Here is a 19,634-nt window from a genome sequence, read left to right on the forward strand (position 1 = left end):
TTTTTTTTTTTTTTTTTTTTTTGCGATGCGATGCAATGGAAAAAAAGAAGATGCAAGGCTTTTCAGAATCTACCTTGAGTAGCATCCTGTTTTGGTGGAAGGACATCAAAGCTTGACAACGCTTAAGAGGATAGCACTATCTGCTTCAGCTCTTGCCAATTTAATCCCTAGTCTCTTAGTCTCTGCTGAGACTGCAAGCTAGTTAGCAGGCAGTGCCAAGATGGTAGTTACATAAGTGTAAAAGCAGGTTGAGTGTCACCCACATAACTGTTAAAGTATTACGGTGTTCCAAACAGAAACACTTCAACTTTACTTTTCAGACCCAAGACAGAGGTTCTAGAATTGACCACAGGTCTCCTCACCAACCAAGAAAACTTGTTTTTGGAGCACTGAGGCCCTATAAACATGAGGAGCCATGTTAGTCTCTCATTTCTCTCTCTTTTTTTTTTTTTTATAGACATCTATAAAGTTTAATGCATGTCACTTTTTATGGGTTAAATCATTTAATTATAATCTTTCTCCTGTTTTTATCAACTTTATATTACTTTATTTCTCTAGGTTTGAGTGTATGTCCAGGGCTGTACAATAGGTGAGTTTGTACTAACAAAGGAACAGGACTCTGCCTTGAAAAAGTTATGTTTTAAATAGCCTTTAAATGTTCAGATACACCACCGAATTGTTATACATTTTCACAGACCAGACTTCTGCTAGAAAGCAGTATGTAAAACCTGCTGTAGCAGGACCAAGACTTGGGGGCTGCTGCAATACCACCTGGTGGCCTCATGAGTCCTGCTCAGTTCTGGCTCTCCAGGTACCCTCCCCTCCTTTGCTCTCACCTGCCATTCCTTGCTGTTAATATTTTATTTAGGAAAAAGGGAGGCTCCCTTAGGGGCCCAGAATGAGCCCTTGTCTTTCTCAAGTCTGCTGGTTCCTGGCAACCTCCACCTACCTCTGTTCCACCCTCAGGCTAATTCTAGCCCTCCTGGCTGTTCTTGCCTTCCAGTGCTCTGATTGCCTTAATGGCTATTCATGGCCTCTGACCTTTTCTACAGCCATGCCCCTGCCTTGAAGGTATTACTGATTTACTCATCAGTGGGGATTTAGCCCCAGTCTCTACTCTAATCTGTTCAAACTTCTTATGTCTTTATCAGTCTCTGCCACTCTTGGGCTCAAGTCTCTATGCCTTTATCAATTTCTGTCCTTGGAAAGGCTAAGGGGGTGGGGGCATGTGCCCCCTGGATCCATGTGCGGGGCAGGCTGTCTCTGTCGGCCGGGGCCAGGGGTGGTGCTGGGTTCTTCCCAGCAGGGGGTTGGGCCAGGGCTGCACTTGGGGCAGACAGTTGCGGCACTGGGAGGGGTTGCTATGGGAAAGCTATGATGAATTTTGGGGTGGCTGTAGCCCCCCCATAGTCCCTCCTCCTAGCACTGCTGCTGCCTGCCCTGTGTGCAACCCCAGCCCAACCGCCCTGTCAAGAAGAGCCTGGCACTGCTTCTAGCCCCAGACTGCAGTGGCAGCCCACCCTCACCCCACACACAAATCCAGGGGCAAATGCTTCCCTGGGGGTGCACACACTGGTAGGAACCACCCCCTGGACAAACCACTCATATTTCCATCCTGTGGCCTGCCCTTCCCGGGTTGGGCATCACCTGTTTCTGCCCCTGCCCCAGCCCCACTCCCTCCCTCACCATGGGATCCTCAATCTGCACACCCCCCCCACGCCCTTTAACAAGTGCACCCTTAACAAGTTTGCAGATGGCACCAAATGGTAGATACACTGGAGGGTGGGGCCAGGATTCAGAGAGACCTTGACAAATTGGAGGATTGGACTGAGAGAAATCTAATGAGGTTCAATAAGGACAAGTACAAAGTCATGGACGTGGGCCAGAACAATCTCATGCGCTGGTACTGGTTAGGGACAGACTAGCTAAGCAACAGCTCTGCCGAAAAAGACCTAGGGGTTACAGTGGACAATAAGCTGAATATGAGCCGACTGCGTGCCCTTGTTGCCAAGAAGGTTAATGGCATACTGGGCTGCATTAGTAGGAGCTTTGCCAGCAGATCCAGAGAAGCGATTCTTCCCCTGTATTTGGCACCTGTGAGGCCACATCTGGAGTACTGTGTCCCATTTTAGTCCCCCCACAGTAGAAAGGATGTGAATAAATTGGAGAGAGTACAGCAGAGAACACCAAAAATAGTTAGGGACGTGGAGCACATGACTAAGAGGAGAGGCTGGAGAGGCTGAGGGAATTGGGCTTATTTAGTCTGGAGGAGAGAAGACTAAGAGGGGATTTAATAGCAGCCATCAGCTACCTGATGGGTGGTTCGAAAGAGAATGGAGCTAGACTGTTCTCAGTGGTGGCAGATGACAGAACAAGGAGTAAGAGTCTCAAGTTGCAGCAAAGGAAGTTTAGGTTAGATGGTAGGAAAAAACTTTCTTATGAGAAGGGTAATAAAGCACTAAAACAGGTTATAGATTCATAGATGCTAGGGTTGGAAGGGACCTCAGTAGATCATTGAGTCTGACCCCCTGTCCTGGGCCGGAATGAGCGTTGGGGTCAGATGACCATAGCCTGTCTAGCCTCCTCTTAAAGACCCCCAAGGTAGGGGAGAGCACCACCTCCCTTGGTAGCTCATTCCAGATTTTGGCAACCCTTATCGTAAAGAAGTTATTTCTGATGTCTAACCTAAATCTGCTCTCTGTCACTTTGTGGTCATTGTTCCTAGTGACTCCAAGGGGTGCTGTGGTAAACAGAGCATCTCCTTTTCCTTGCTGCCCCACATTGATGAATTTGTAGGCAGCCACAAGATCCCCTCTCAACCTGTGGAGGCTGAAGAGATCCAGGGTCCTCAATCTCTCCTTGTAGGACTTTGTCCACAGGCCCCCAACCATATGAGTGACCCTCCTCTGAATCCTCTAAAGGTTGTCCACATCCCTCCTGAAGTGTGGCACCCAAAACTGGATGCAGTACTCCAACTGCAGCCTGACCAGTTAAAGGGGAAGCATCACTTCCTTGGACCTGTTTGTCATGCACCTACTAATACATGATAAAGTGCAGTTATCTTTACTGATCACTTTGTCACATTGATGACTTATGTTCATCTTGGAGTCAACAGTGACTCCAAGATCCCTTTCCACTGCTGTGCTGCTGAGAAGGTCCTCCCCCAGCCTGTAAGCGTGCTGGTGATTCCTTCCTAGGTGCAGCTCTTTGCATTTGTTCTTATTAAACTGCATCCTATTCTGTTCCACCCACTTTTCCAACCTGTCCAGATCCACCTGGATTTGTTCCCTGCCCTCTAGTGTGTTAACTTTACCCCATAATTTGGTATCATCAATGAGTTTTGAATTTCTATACCCTCATCCAAGTCCCTGATGAAGACATTAAACAGCACCAGTCCAAGGGCCGAGCCTTGTGGGACTCCGCTACTCACATCTTTCCTGGTGGATACTGATCCATCTGCCACCACTCTTTAGGTGCAACCCCTAAGCCAATTTGCCACCCACCTAACCATGTAGTCATCTACATCGCAGTTGCTCAGTTTATCTATCATAGCATAATGTAATACTGTATTGAAGGCCTTCTTAAAATCCAAGTAGGTGACATCTACCTCGATTCCTGCATCTAAGCATTTTGTGACCTGGTCATAAAAAGAAGCAAGGTTAGTCATGAACCCATGTTGATTGCCCCTAAGCATGATCTCCCCTGCTGGTCCCTCGCAGATGTGCATCTGGATAATTTTCTCAAAGACCTTCCCCAGGACCAAGGTAAGACTAATGGGCCTATAGTTTCCTTCGTCCTCTTTCCTCCCTTTTTTGAAAATGGGGACCACGTTGGCCCTTTTCCAGTCATCAGGCTCGTAAAGCTGTGCCAGGGGTCCTGCAATGACCTCTGCCAGTTCCCTAAGCACTCTGGGGTGGAGGTCGTCAGGACCTGCTGATTTGAACACGTCTAGACTCACCAGAAGTTCCCTGGCTAGATCTTCACTGACCCTGGGCCTGGCTGCACCTCCCCTGGGTTCATTGGGGATCCTGGTGGGAGGGATGTCCCTGTCCCTGTTCAGAAAAATGGAATCTATTAAAGAGATTAGCTTTGTCCTCTGGTGCTACCACCAGATTACCAAGCATGTCCTGCAGAGGCCCCACATTATTTGACACCTTCTTTTTACCCCCTATGTATTTAAAAGAGGACTTCTTGTTATCTTTGATCCGGGTTGCTAGTCCCAGTTTCATCTCTGCCTTAGCCTTCCTTATAGCCCTCCTACAATCTTGAGCCAAGGAGGTATACTCCTCCTTGGTGATGGCCCCTCCTTTCCATTGGGTGTACACCCCCTTTTTGGCTTTGAGGCATTCATGGATGCTTTTGGTGAGCCATGGGGGCTTTTGAGCACTCTTGTCCCCTCTGATCCACGTGGGGATTGTCACGCTTTGGGCTTGGAGGCTCGTCTTCTTAAGGAACGACCACTCTTCTTAGACTCCCAACTCCCCTCCCCTCTGGGACCTCAGTGCCTCCCCAACTAGTCTCCTTACCTCATTGAAATCCATCCTCTTGAAGTCCAGGGCTGCTGCCTTGCTGCAGGCCTTGACACCTTGCGCTGGATGATAAATTCCAGTAGGTGATGGTCGCTATCGCCCAGGTGGTCGAGAACCCACAGTCCCCTCACCAGGTCATCGCCTGTGGCCAGGACCAGGTCCAACAAGGCATTTCCCCTGGTGCAGCTGTGCACCTCCTGGGTTAAGTGGAGGTCCTGTAACTCAGCTAGGAACCTATGTGAGCAGTCAGACCTGGATGACTGTTCTTCCCAGAAGATGTCTGGGTAGTTTGGGTCACCCAGGATGACCATGTCCCTTGACTTGACTGCCTCTGTGAGCTGACCTGAGAATTCCCAGTCCAGCTCTTCTCCTTGGTTAGGTGGCCTGTAGTAGACCACCACCACTAGGTCCCTTTCCCCCTGACCCTCTTGTATTCTGACCTAGAGCACCTCTCTTTGCTCTACCTCAGACCCAGGGCTGTTTGCAGAGGATGTGTATTGCTCTTTGACATAGAGCGCCACACCCCCACTTTCCTCCCTGTTCTATCCTGCCTGTACAACCTATAGTCCTTGATGTTTACCACCCAGTCATATGTTGAATCCCACCACATTTTAGTGAGCCCCGCTATGACTAGGTTTGTGTTAGCTAGCAGGAGGGCAAGTTCCTTTTTCTTGTTCCCCAGACTGTGAGCATTAGTGTAGAAGCATTTAAGGCTTCCTGAGGGTGTATGCGCCTCCCCCTCCAATCCCCGGACTGTTCAGGCCTCTGTCTCTTACCTGGGTATTTCTTGTGCTTGTCGCCTGACTTGGCTGGGCTGTTCTTGTGGGTGTCTCTTGGTTTGGTGTTCTGTGCCTCCCTTGGTCCTCTTCCTCCCCGTCCCCTGACGTGCCTAGTTTAAAGCCCAGTGGAGGAGATCAGCCAACCTGGAAGAGAACACCTGGGAGGTGAAGCCCATCCCACCCGAGCATGTCACTAGTTATGAAGTGAGGGTCATGGTCCAGAAAGCTGAAGCCCCGCTGCAAGACCATTCCTGAAGCCGCAAGTTGACATCCCAGATGCAGGTCTCATGGCGTCTTCCATGCCCGCTCACTGGAAGGATCAATGAGAAGACCACTTGTGCCCCTGTCTCCTTCAGCTCATCTCCCAGCGCTTGGTAGTCCTCCATCAGGCAGTCTGGACTGCTCCTGGCCTCATCATTAGTGCCCACATGGATTAGGACCATGGGGTAATAATCAGTGGGCCGGGTGAGAGCTGGGATCATTTCCGTCACGTTCTGAATCTGCGCTCCAGGGAGACAGTAGACCTCGCATGTCATGGGATCCTGGTGACAGATGGGACCCTCTGTTCCTCTCAGGATGGAGTCACCTATGACAAGTACCCGGCGTCTCTTCCTCTGGGTCAGCTTGCCTCCTCCAGCCCGTTCTGTGCATGGAGTGACCTCACCAGAGGTTTCCTCATTACTTTCCTTTTCCTCCAATGTAGCCAGGGCCTCGTACCTGTTCCCCAGCTGGACTGGGGGAGCTGGTACTGCACCACCACGAGCAGCCATGGCTCTGGAGGGAATCGTCTGCCATTCTGCTGTGGAGGGCACCTCCTGGGGTTCTTCTCCCTTTGGTGCGTCACCCAGCAGGGAAAGGAAACACCCGTCAATTTCATCCTCTGCTTCCCTGATCCCTCTCAGCCTGCTAACCTCCTCCTGGAGCTCCCTCACCTGCCCCTCCAGGGCCCTAAGACAGACACCTGCGGGACAGGTGTGGGGGCCCCCATTCCCTGTCCCCCTCCCCTGGCCCCACCAGGCATCCTCCGCAGGCCAGGGGACAGGGTGCTGCCAGCCCCCTGCCCCCCCCCCCCCATGGGCTCTGTCTGGGTGGAAGCCTCAGAGGAGCCCTGGTTTGGTGGCGCCCCCTGGGCAGGGGCCCTAGTGGCACTCTGCGTCCACACCATTTTTATTTATTGGTGTGGTGCTTTCACCTTTCCCTTACCAAGACTTCCTCCTGGCCCCTGCTGCTTGTCCGCCTGCGCAAACACTGGCGCAAACACCGGCACACCCTTACAGAGCGCGCCTGTTTGCGCACTCTGTTTGCGCGCGGCTCCCTACTGGGTCAACTAAAAGGGATCCAGGGGGCTTCCCCTCTGGATCCAGCTCAGCTGTGCTGGCTCCCTCTGCCCCACTTACTTTAGGGGGATCAGCTGGTGCTGCCTCTGCTGCTGTGTCCCCTTCTACCGCCAGTCAGGTAAGTTTACAAAATCATATGTAGTTCATAAAGATCTGTTTAAATAAGAAGCTATGCTTGTTTAGTGTCATATTTCTCCATGTATTTTTAAGGTTACATTGGTCTGGCAGAAGCAATTGAAAACTGGGATTTTCAAAAACTTGAGCAACTGGAGATGCATAGACGACTGCTGAAGCGTATAGAGGCCACCATGTTGGAAATCAAGGCCAGAGATATAATTCCCTTAATAAATGCTTGTCTCATAAATAGGGAATGTGAAGAGATTCTGCAGGTATGATATCAGAGTCCAAATTATATCCTGGCTTGCAGAGCAAACAACCCTATGTAATCCTGAGCATACCTTCAGTTATGTCAGTATAATGAGCAAGTTTCTTTTTCTCCTATCTTCTTCAAAAAATAAAAGAACATGATCTTTAGGAATGTGATTGCAGCTGAGATGTGACTGGAACTTTTGTAATTGGATGTACCTGCAAGATGACTATCTGTAGCCAGTGCTATCAGTTGTGTACTTTGGTCAACATGAGATTCACCTGCAGCATTTTAAATGCCCTTTGGTCTTTCTATAAATCATATAATCTTCAACAGTTATAGAAGTTGATCTTGCATGATTGTTCCAGAGAAGATGAAAGGGTTTGAAAATGCAAGTGCTAGCAGTGTGCTTTTCTAGTGTGCTTGTGCTTTGTTTAATATTAAACGTCCTTTTTTTTGTATACTGTAGCCCAATCCTGCAAATGCTTGTGTTTGAGTGACTTCGTTCACTCAGGTGTTGTAGCCAAGAAGTATTGGATCCCTTGCTTGTGAAGAGAGTGAGTGCCTCTCACAGAGAAGGTGGCTTGTCCGTTCCATTGCAGGAAGCAGTTGTGTGGCCTTTTTCAGGGCTGAGCATGTTTGTCTTGAGCAGTCTAACTCAGTACTGACTAGAATCTCACCTTCTAAACTTGGCGAAGATCATGGAGAATGTTGCGATGAGACAGATCTCCTTAGCCCTTGTCAGTATCCATATGGTCTTGGATCTAGCACAGAGTGCATCGGTCAGGTTGGTCAGTCTCTTTTTAGCAGTGGATAAAGAACATGTGACTGTGCTACTATTGCTAATTGTGAGCTGGTGAGGCTGAGTGACCGACAAACCCAGGGGGAGGGATCTGAGTCGGTCCTCAGTGGCTTTGCTTCTTCTCTCCAATATCTTGGTGTGTTCTTGTGAAGAATTTCTCCTTTTGTGAAAGAGCTGCTGTGTGGGGTGCCTCTCAGAACCATTCTGTCACCACACCTGTTCAACATAGGCTGTGGAAATAGTTTATAAGGTGGCATTGGGTATGGTGTTTCCAGTATTAATGCCACTCAACTTTTTGTCTCATCTGATTTAGATAGTGCTGGTGATGTCTAGTTGAGGCTAGAATATAGATGAGAGAGCTTTTTCTGATCCTGGACCTAGAAAAAGAGTAAGATGGTGTTGATGGGTCATATGAAACAACTAGAGAAGATGGCAAAGGCAGCATCAGCTCTTTGGTTGAAGGACTACATGCCCTATTTGTTCCTGGGGTTTGCACCTCCATCTTTTTTGGCCATGAGGCACTAACCCAGTTGATTTTCTGTCTCATGCATTTGGGTAGGAGGATGCAGCCTGCTGCTGCTGTCTTTGTTAGCCCAAGTTTAGACTATTATCCTCTGGATATGGCTGCACTTTAAAACCTTCTACGATTTGGAACTGAGATTGGAGGGACTGGGCCTCTAATTGGGGGCATAAAGCCCCTAACACCAGCCTACCTGAGGAATCGCATCTTTCCCCACGCCGTGCTGAATGTCCTTCATGAAAAGCAGACAGCAGTTGGCAGGGTATTCTCTGAGGGAGCAGGAGCTCTCAAACTTGTTCACCTCTCTACCACAGTAGATTGAATTGCATAACGTGCCAAGCACAGTGCTGGAGTTTTATGTATAAATGTATATTGTATCTTAGAGAGACCATGTAAAAGGGAAATGAAAGAAACAGGTAGTCTTAAATTATAGTTCTTATGCATTGTATGTTGGTGTTACTCTAATGGTATCTAGTGGAGACATCCTACTACAGATCTTTGCTGAATAGAAATATGCATTTATTGACAGAATAAAAAGAAATGTTTAAAGCAGCTGCTTTTAATTTTCACCTGCTAGAGAATTTAAAATTGCAGTGGCAACCAGGCTTGTTTAGTAATTTTAGAGACTTTTCCTTTTAGAAAGTTTTTTTTTTTGGGGGGGGTGGGGGTTAAGACTATATATTTTCAATAAAATGCAAAATGAAGCTTTAAATCTGAAGCTTTTTGCATCACCAGCTTGATTGCATTTCAACATTGTGGAAGTCGGTGTTTCATGCTGCTTTTCTTCTCCATTGAAAATTTGTGACAGATCAGTAACAAGCAACATTCCTATGTCATCTATGTAAGCATCATGGGACACATCTACACATGCATTAATGCATTGCTGTTACTATACATTAAGTTTAGTGCTTCTAATAACAGGTACTAGATCAATGTGCATTAACCAGTGCTACCTCCCAGTAGCACTAGCGCACTGTCTTTTAGTGACGCTAATGCACATTAGTGCATTGGCACGGCTTTTTCCGTGATGTGCTAATGCGCAGTAGAATTAGTCTACCTCCCAGTTAGTGCCTCATGTAGACACTCCCAGAGATATGTTTGAAATATTACAATGTAGCCAAGGAAGCAATCTCCAGCCCTATTCTTACAGGGCTTTTTGTCTGACAGGGACTGTTTTAAAGATATATTCTGGGTTTTTTTTTAAATAATAAGGTAATTATCTATTCACTTTGTATCATTTGAAAGAGATTTGTCTTTGCTAGTTAGAAACCCTTGTACCATTATTTACAGTAGCATTTTGTGTATGTGGGGTGTGTTGAAAAGTCATTTGTAACTAAGCTCAACTTTATTAAGGTAAAATAACATTACTATTCACACTTTACAGACAGGGCAAAGAGACATGTCAGAGACATCATTTTATGTACACAAATAGCCCAATTGAGTTCAGTGGGCTTGTGTGTGTGCAAAAAATTATGCATGTTTAGTGTTTGCAATTTTTAGTATGCTGTTCTGTCCTGAAAATGAACAGTAGAAATTTTAAAAGGTTTCTTCTGTAGAAACTAAACAAGATTTTCTTCTGAATGTCAAACTTGTCTCTGGAAGCAGTAACAAATCTCGTTTGTTGTTTATGCAGCTTGTAGAAAACAGAGGCCAATCAGCCGGTGCAGCAAAACTTGTTGAGTGTCTTTGTAGGTCAGACAAAGAAAATTGGCCTAAAGAATTTCAGCTGGCGCTGCATCGATTAGGCTATGACCATGCATGTAAACTGTGGGATATGAAAGAAGGTAATTTGCAAATTATTTTCTTTATGCTTTTTTACTTAAGCTTCTATTTTGGTATCACACACACATCTTGATCCAGAAGGTAAAATTAACTTGAAGGGATGTTATCAGCTTGAATGTTTTTTTTAATTGGATCAAAAAAACCAAACAAACCAACCCCACCTTGTTTTCTGATACAGCCTCTTTTAAACAACTTGAAATTAAAAATCCATAGGAATGTTTCTGCACATTATTTTTGTACAGAATTTTTAGCTAAAGAGAAACTGACTGTACACACAGTGCTCTATTGAAATGAAAACCAATTGGGGAAAAAATAATTTGCTAACTTCATTGTGTTCTCAGATGTTGCTTGTTTTTAGCTATGAAGGACACAACTTTTTAATCTGTATCTGCTTCACTGTGGACCATGTTGTGTGTGCCCGATATTTTAATAACCAAATGGAAAAAGATATATTTTTTGTTTAGTACTAGACACTTTTAAACAATGGCTGTATTTTTGTGGTTGGCTCTTATTTTGTGATTATTTTATATTATTGTAACCAAGTCATAATTTTCTGTTTTTGATTGTTTATTTTATCCCCTATCGGCTATATTTTAAAAGCATATTTTTGTGACTTTGGGCTTCCACTAACAATTAGCCTTAATGAAGCCAAAGTTTGTTCACTGGGGAGTGCTTTTGAATCATTGAGGAAATCATCTGTGTTATGGGCATTACAACTCTAATAGTCAAGAAGATTTGGTGGTCAAAGTGCTACCAAACAGCAAGTACTTTTTGGAGCTGGACTACATGCTGTATTGAGCTATTTTCTACCTCCCCAGCCTACCAATGACACTTTAGTAATGTGTTCTCAACTAAAAATTAATCAAAGGTCTGCATGGTTTGGTCTTGTGTGCATTGTCAAAATTCAGTGATAGTTTTATAAGAATGCTGTGGACCCCACATGTTAGGAGGACGAAGTAAAATATTAGCAGATGTTTTCAAGTTGGTCAGAAATAAGATTTTAGATATCTACACAAGGTATAGGGGTAGTATTCCTATTTCAAGGAATGCAAAAGAAGACAAAAGCCTTGCACTGGTAAAGCTATTTAGGGCCCCCCAAGACATTGCTTTTCTTTCTTTTGGTTAATGTCTGTAACAGGTCTGCAATCTGCAGGCTGCTACAGAGAGAGGGTTGGTTCACAAGTTACCTCCTTTACCAGTCCTGAGGCTGGGGTGGGGTAGAGCAGGGAAGAAGCTGGACTTCGTATTTTTTTTCCTTTGCCTTTTAAAAAAGGGAAAGGTTTGCTGAATCAAGCTTTGAGTTATTGAAGATGCAGGGCCTCAAAAAGTTTCTCATAGATTGTGAAGCCAATCTGGACAAGGCATCCTTGTTTTTACCTCCTCTATTCCAGCAGCCAACTGTTTAGCTGATAAGAAGCCATCCTGTAGGTCACAACTTCCATCCTGCCCTGTGAAAAAGATAACACTTGAAAGTAGGAAAGAAAGATAAGATATTTCTCTTGGCATTGTTCAGGTAATGATAAAGAGAAGGATGTTGAAATGAAGGATGACCAGGATGAGGAGAGAAGTGCCTTTGACATAACCGTAACATATTCTGAAGCAGGAGAATTTGACAATTTCAGTGGGAATCAGTGTTCTCCTCCGGGTAAGTTATCTGGCAACTTAAATGTGTTATGACATTAGAATTTTACATTGTAGTAACCTCTTAAAGTGCATGTTTGTCTGTATGCACACACTGGAGTGTGTGGGTCGTGATCTTTAAATGGCTCAAAAAAGCTGAAAAGAACTTAAAGTCTTCTCTCGTCATAGATTCATAGAAGTAGGGTCAGAAGGGACCTTGTAGATCATCAAGTCCGACCCCCTGCCCTGGGCAGGAGAGAAAACCAAGCTTAAATGACCCCAGCCAGGTAGACATCAAGCCTCCTCTTTAAGTCCCCCAGGGTAGGAGCCATCACCACTTCCCTTGGAAGTTGGTTCCAGATCCTAGCTGCCCTGACTGAAGTAGTGCCTTCGGATGTCTAGTCTAAACTTACTCTCTAACAACTTATGGTCATTATTCCTTGTTACCCCGGGGGGTGCTAGGGGGAGCAAGGTCTCTCCCAAACCCCGCTGGTCCCCCTCTAGTGAGTTTATAGATGGCCACCAGGTCCCCTCTCAGCCTTCTCTTGTGAAGGCTGAACAGGTTCAGGTCCTGCAGTCTCTCATTGTAGGGTCTGCCCTGCTGTCCCCAGATCATGCGGATGGCCCTCCTCTGGACCCTCTCAATGCTGTCTGCATCACTCCTGAAGTGTGGCACCCAGAACTGGATGCAGTACTCCAGCTGCAGCCTGACCAGTGTTGCATAGAGGGGGAGGATCACCTCCTTGGCCTGCTTGAGATGCATCTGTGAATGCACGACAAGGAGTGGTTAGCCTTACTGACTGTGACCTCGCATTATCGGCCTATGTTCATCTTGGAGTCAGTAATGACTCCAAGATCTCTTTCTGCCACTGTGCTTTTGAGAAGGGAGTTTCCCATCTTATAAGTGTGCTGCTGGTTCTTACTGCCCAAGTGCAGCACCCTGCACTTGTCAATATTGAAACCCATCCTATTTTTGTTAGCCCACCCCTGTAACCTGTCCAGGTCCTGCTGTAATCTGTCCTTTCCTACTAACATGCCCACCAAACCCCAAATCTTGGTATTATTAGCAAATTTAAACAGGCTGCTTTTCACCCTGTCATCCAAGTCACTAATCACTCTCTTGATTTTTTTTGTATCCTAAAGTACTGCATACTTTGGGCATGATGTATATCGCATGCTACCCGACTTTTCCCTTCACCCATTATTGGCATTTCGAAGGAAAACTGTCAGAAGAAAGTCAAAATAGTGACAATCTGGTTCTTTTTGCACATGTGTGTTTCTGCTGTGATTTGAGTCACCCATCACATGACCTGATAACAGAAGGAAATACAAGTTTCAGGTCTCTGTTGGTTGCTAACAGAGCTAAGCAGTTCCTAAATAATGGGGCTTTCATTGCAAACTTTATGGCTTGAAAAGATAGGGTCAAGGTGAGGTCCATATTGATTCTACCAGGAAAGATTTCAAAATAGCCTCTTATCTTCCCTTAGAAAAAAGCCAGTATATAAGATTTAAAGGACTCAATGTTCCAGTCTGGTGTATGGCCTGTTTTAAAAATAGTTTTCCCAATGCTGTTTTGATTACAGATGTATACAACTTTAGGTCATATCTGTAGGGGGGATATATGAGTACTCTAACCTAATTTTGCTAATTTATGTTCTAGAAGTGTCTGAAGATCCTGTTTATGTACCAAAGAAGGCTCGAAGTTATCAGCTGGAGCTTGCTAGGCCTGCTTTCGATGGGAAAAACACATTAATATGTGCTCCAACTGGTAAGCCTATGTTTATTTCCAGTGTGCATCCCTGGGGAATGCCAGTGCCACTCGAGCTTTGGCACATGGCAAGTTACCCAGGAGCAGTAGGGGAGGCTGGGGCCAGCACTATGCTGGCCCCAGCAGCCTTACCTGGGGTCCTGGGGGCCTCCCAGGGTGCAGCCATGGCAATCGTGCTGGCTGGAGTCTGGCCAGTAACCACAGGACAGCTCTGGGAGGCCTGGGTCTGCTTTTCAGCAGCACAGGCTACCCAAGTATGCACTGCACCTTTTTGGAAGTACTAAAGCATGGAGCAGTACAGGAGGTCATGGCACTGTGTACATGGCACATAGTTAGATTTTGTCACTATGTCACCATAGCAGCACACTATAACCAGGGAGCATGCCACTACAGTGATGTAGCTGGCAAGCATGTGTAGACATACTGCCTGTCAACTCTGGGATAGCATGGAGACCTCCATATAGGGGGAAGAATTTGTAATGTCCATTGCCAGAGCCGACCCTACGGGGATATGGGGCCTGGGGCAAATCAGTCTGTGTGGGGCCCCCTTAACACTGAATGGGGCCATGGTACCCTTGCAAGGGGGGGGGTGGGCTCTGTGTTTCTTCTGTGGTGTGGGGCTGAGCCGCCAGCTCCAGGCGGGCACCACGGGAGGGGCTGCAGCCGCTCTGTCTGGCTCTGTGGGGCCCCCTCAAAGCACAGGGCATGGGGCAGTCACCCCAGTTCTCCATACCCTAGGGATGGCCTGTCTGTTGCTCATGTGTAGCCTAATAGTACATTATATGATCTTTGTGTGCTATCTTCCTAATATAGCAAAGGTTTTTGTGTGTCCATAAAATAAACAGTGTACAGAGCAATGCAAAAAATGGTACTAGAAAGTCTGCACCTGACTTAAAGGGATACTTGGAAAAATTGAAGAGTAACTTTGATGGGCCTTAAAGAGTTAGAATTCAATGTGGGATCTCCCTAGACCTCACGCTGTTTCTCTTCTGTCTGCCATTTCATGTTTCTGGGATTTTTTCAATAGTTTATTTTGACACCACCAACCATAGAAGGAATTAAAAAAAAAATTCCATTCTAAAGGAGTATTGACATCTTTAAAGATGCTGGTAGGACGCAAGAAGCCCAAAATCATAAGGAACTGAAGTGAAATGAGACAATCAGTGTTTCAAAGTTTGTTAGATTAAAGAGATCATAATTAAAAGGGAATTTTTATTTCTTTAAACTAATAAAGCTAATACTCTCTGAATGAGAGGCACAAGAACCATAATCCTATGTACCTAAGGACTGTCAGTATGTACATGTGTCTGTAAAATAACTATATATATATATATATATATATATATATAGTACAGTGGTCTCCAACCTTTTTATAGTGCAGATCACTTTTTGGCACCCCAGGATCTACCCTGCCCTCCACCCCTTCCCCCTGCTGCGCCAAGATAGACTTTGTTGGTGACCACTGATATAGTATGTGTGTAATATGGTAGATAATCTGCTTGATCTAGATACTTGATACTATTGTACAATTGGTGCTAAGCTAGCTTGGTGCAAGTACAGGGGTCTTCCCAGACAGTCTTAAATTGTTAGTACAATGTTTTCAGCTTACAGGTTTTATGGGATACTCTAAACATCAGCTGAAACCATTACCAAATTTTAAAAGCTCACCATAAGTCTGTAAATCTACCTTCTTGGTAATTTTGATTTGTTTTCCTCTTTATTGTTTAAAAGGATCTGGAAAAACCTTTGTTGCACTTCTGATTGCTGAAAATCATCTCGAAAACATGCCTCCAGGACAGAAGGGGAAGATTGCTTTTCTAGTTACTAAAATTCCAGTATATGAGCAACAGAGAAATGTGTTCAAGCAGCATTTTGAAACGAAAAGGTAGGTATAATTCCATCCATGTCATCTGCAGCTTTGTTTGCTCTCTAGTTCCAAACAGTAACAATTAGAGGTTCACCTAAACCTGTAGGCAGACCCTATAGGTTTGGTCTCTAATAGACACCTTTTCAACAGACATTAAAAAAAAATTGAACAAGCAGTGATCCAGAATCAGAGGTGGGAAGTCCACTTAATCAAACAGTGATTAGGAGATGATGAAGTGCTTCTCAAAATCCCTTTAAGGGTAAGGGAAAATTGTGTCTGAAAAACATCTGCTTAGGTACAGCAAGGCAGAACTCTTGTACAGACTTTATAACCTTCACTGAGAGAGGTTTAAAAGAACTAATTGTTGTGCCACGTGCTTGTGAGCTTTGCAATGCTAAGCAGAGGTAAAACGTTCTCTCTCTTGAAATTCAGACCCTGGGTTGGGTTGGGTTTCTGAACACAGTGAACTTTTTAAGTGAAGGATAGTGGTTACATGGAAACAACCAATTAAAAAATCATTGTTCTAAACCAAAGGCTTTTCATTTAGTGGCAGATGCAGATGCTTTACACTTTTGAAAGCAAATTACCTGCTCAAGAGTCTGCTTCAAAACCCTTTGGAATTAAGATACTGCAGCAAACAACAGTAGGTTTTGTATTGGATCCTAGATGTCTTTATGCACCTGCTGCTGAACCCTTGGAAACTAGTGGTTCCAGCTTATAAAATGTTACTGAACAGCAAGCTTTCTGAACTGACTGGCTTGTTAGCATGGCTGCCAGTAGAACCTAGGGGGTGAATGTCACCATTGCTTGTCCCCTCCCCCTCTTGCCTGCCACCAATTATGGCAGCAGTGAAAATACATGGCAAGTAGTGGCAGCATTTTGCTGCTGGGTTTCAGAGCTGCTGCAATGCAGTGGCTCCCAGCAGCCATGATGACAAGCCAGGGAGTTCAGAGAACTAGTTGCACATGCACTGCGTAGCTGAAGAGGGGTGCATTTGCAGCCCTGGACCTCCCCTGGATTTGCCCCTGTCCACTGTTAATGTCATGGAACACACCATTTTTTTCCCTTTTAGGTATAAAGTTGGAGGAATTTGTGGGGAAACGGTTGGGGATATCCCTGAAGAAATGCTTATTGAACAGAATGATATCATTGTCTTGACGCCTCAGATCCTTGTGAATTGGCTTCAGTATGGAATCATTTCTTCCGTGGCTATTTTTACCCTCCTCATATTTGATGAGTGTCACAATACCACTGGGAATCACCCTTATAATGTGTTAATGTCCAGCTACCTGGACCTTAAGTTTGGCTCATCTGCCAGTCCACGGCCTCAGGTAAGGCATAGCATGGGTGTGTTGGAAAAAAGTTTCCTGGACTCATCAGGCTAGGGTTCAGCTTTGTAGCTGTGCTTTTTCATCTTGCTCCACTTTTCTCCCCTACAGTCCCATTTACTCTCACACTTCAACTTGAAATACTAAGCTTACTGATTTTTCAGGCACATAACTTTCTTAAGTAGTGCTTTTCTTGTTTACCCAGGAGTGCTGATTCAGCAACATGAGAACTAATTGTTTTAACTTCAAGCTGGATTTCTTTGAAGGTTGCACAGGAGAAAAAGCACATACTACAAAATGTTATCTCCTGAGCACAGGGGGTGGCTTCTGCCTTGAGCAAGGGGCTGGACATCATGAGGGCCTCCTCTATCTCTACTTTTCTATGAACCTTTTAACCTCTCGCCTACTGTCTTCCACACTGATAGAACAAAGTGCCACCCCTTTTCTAACTTCTCCAGTTCCATTAGAAAGCAACTTAAAGAAACTATGGAGGAGCATTTCTCCTGCTCTGTGCATTGAAGTGTCCCTAAGTAAGGACCCCATACTTCTCTGTCACTCTCTCTGTCTTGGGTATGCTTAGGGCTGCTCTAAGCCTGATAGCTGTAGCTCATTTTTGGGATTTGGCATGTGCTGAGCAGAAGTTGAGTGGGCAGGGCTGCTCCTTGATGGTGGTTCTGAGTATAGTACAAAGAAAGTGTAGATGTGTTAAGTAATAACTGTATGAATGATCCCAAATGGAAATTGCATATAACATAGAAGAGAAATGGTAGGAAAGATGAGAAAAATGTTGGGATGAAGAAGAATGAAAACATGACAAAGTAACTGCTACATTATGTAGAAAATTAATCCTTGACTTTTGTCCTCCACTTCCTACGTGTTAGTAACAATCTGAGTCAGATGGGGCCATCAGTTTTAGTGGCTGCTGTTTTTTGGTGTGCATGTGTGGGACAGGAAAGTAACTCTTCTATATTTAAATGTGTACTCAGATTGTGGGTTTAACTGCCTCCATTGGAGTTGGCAGTGCCACTGACCTCGTGGGCATAATGGAATACATCTGTACGCAGTGTGCCTGCCTGGACATACAAGTCATTTCTACCATCAGAGAAAACAGAGAGGACCTGGAAAAAATTGTATTCACGCCCAAAAAAAGTAAACCTTTTTTCTTTTATTTTCCTGAGAGATGAAATATACCTTCCCTTAGGGCCTAGTTTAGTACCTCCAATGCAGCATGTATGGGCTCTAGTTTAGACCCCTTCAGGGCAGCTTAAATCAAACTCTTAAAATTATACCTGTGCTCAAGTCCCATCAACTTCAGTGAACATACTTAAAATGTTAACATGTGCTTAAATGCTGCTGTAAAAGAGGGATAGTTCTCTGAACTGGGTGTAAATTCAGTTTTGGTTGTCTTGATTTTCCTCTTGTCACTGACCTAACACAAATTAAGAGTACCTGCTCTGAAAACAGTGGAAATACACAGGTCTAAAACCTCCCTAAGGCCTCTGATCCAACCAGGTACTTAAGTATGTGCTTGATTTAACACTCATTCAATACCAAAAAATGTTAATTTGCCATATTAGTGAGCATCATAAGGACTGGCTCAGTTGTATGGAAGCATAATTGTTAAACTCTCCTGGCTGCCAGACATGTTCTGAGTGGGTGGAGAAAGGGCCCCAAAGGAACCTTCTCCAATTTGTGTGGCTTGATTTGAGGACCAGAGAGAACAGCAGATCCCATGTTTCTCTGAGTATATAGGTAGCTAAGGCCCTTGCTGCATGTTACATACATTACACAATTAACTGGTTAATCGTGCAATAAATTTAGATGGGCCACACCTGCAAAGTAATAATCACACAATTAAATGGTTAATCCTGTAATAAATTTTAGACCAGCCACATGACAAAAATGACTCTCCAGCTATAAAAAGAGCCAACCATCTATGCAGTTATTGCTTCAGTTCTATAGCTGGTTTCTATCCAGCTTTAATTTGAAGGTGTGGTAGGGTCCTAACTCTTATTCCTTTAAGGACATGCCAGACGAGGTAGAACTATGTGCCCCCTACATACAGACCCACAGAAATGACGAGCTGTATTTGGAATAGTAATCTATAATGCCAGGAGTACTTTATCCCTGTGTACCCAGGACCTCCAGCAGGTAAAGGGCAGGTCTGTGCGAATAGGGAAGTATTCAATTTGGATTCAGATTTGGCCAATTCAGAGGTCAGTGATTCAATTCAGAGATTCAGATCACTGCCCTGAATCAATTCAGCTGAATCAGCTTTGGAAGATTCAGCGCCGATTTGGAGATTCAGATTGGCCGGGGAGAGGCAGGCACAACCAGGCAGCTGCAGGTTCTCCTGCAGATCCTCTGCCTGTGCCTGCCTCTCCCCTGACAGGGGGAGCTGTGAGAGAATCCCTTGTGGCTGCCCTGCCTGGCCCCATATCCCTCCTGGCCCCAACCTAGTCCTGGCACTTAAAAAAAAATAAAATAAATAAAAATAAAAGTAGGCAAAGCAGCAGTGATTGGGGCCTCTGGGCACTCATGGCAGAGCCTCCCCTGTGCAGCGCAGGGTAGTGGGGGGCAGTGGGGATCACCCCGCCGCTTGGCAACTGGGCGCTGCGCAATGTCCGGGAGCTAGGGCTGAGCAGTGCTGGGCTCCAGCTGACGCATGGAGCTACCCCAGCTCCCAGACAGCATGTGGCACCTTGCTGAGCCACTCTGCACCTGCAACACAGGGCAGGTGCCATGCAGGTGTCAGGTGGGGGGGGTGATCCCCACTGCATGGGTGGAGCTCTGCCATTCCCAGCACTACCATGCCCCCATCAGTGCTGGGAGCAGGGGCTATACCCTTCCGCTGCTTGCCCACTTCTGCCGGAAGCAAGCTGTACCTGCATTGCGCTGTTCCGCCCCCCCGCCCCCGCCCCCGCCCCCAGCCCGG

At 45.5% G+C, this 19,634-nt stretch overlaps 1 protein-coding gene across 4 annotated transcripts in view; it reads left to right on the forward strand.

Annotated features, from left to right (window-relative positions):
• DDX58 (DExD/H-box helicase 58) overlaps positions 1-19,634 on the forward strand; it is a 46,203-nt gene that overhangs the window by 6,883 nt on the left and 19,686 nt on the right. For all 4 annotated transcript variants that reach the window (XM_019517024.1, XM_019517025.1, XM_019517023.1 and 1 more), the window contains 7 exons: positions 6,856-7,034; positions 9,968-10,118; positions 11,630-11,761; positions 13,397-13,504; positions 15,236-15,389; positions 16,444-16,702; positions 17,686-17,848. In XM_019517024.1, coding sequence (XP_019372569.1) covers positions 6,856-7,034; positions 9,968-10,118; positions 11,630-11,761; positions 13,397-13,504; positions 15,236-15,389; positions 16,444-16,702; positions 17,686-17,848 — 1,146 coding nt within the window. The remainder of the gene's footprint in view (positions 1-6,855; positions 7,035-9,967; positions 10,119-11,629; positions 11,762-13,396; positions 13,505-15,235; positions 15,390-16,443; positions 16,703-17,685; positions 17,849-19,634) is intronic.

The sequence above is a fragment of the Gavialis gangeticus genome, unplaced genomic scaffold, assembly GCF_001723915.1.
Source record: "Gavialis gangeticus isolate Ggan-Ray unplaced genomic scaffold, GavGan_comp1, whole genome shotgun sequence".
NCBI classification, from domain to species: domain Eukaryota; kingdom Metazoa; phylum Chordata; order Crocodylia; family Gavialidae; genus Gavialis; species Gavialis gangeticus.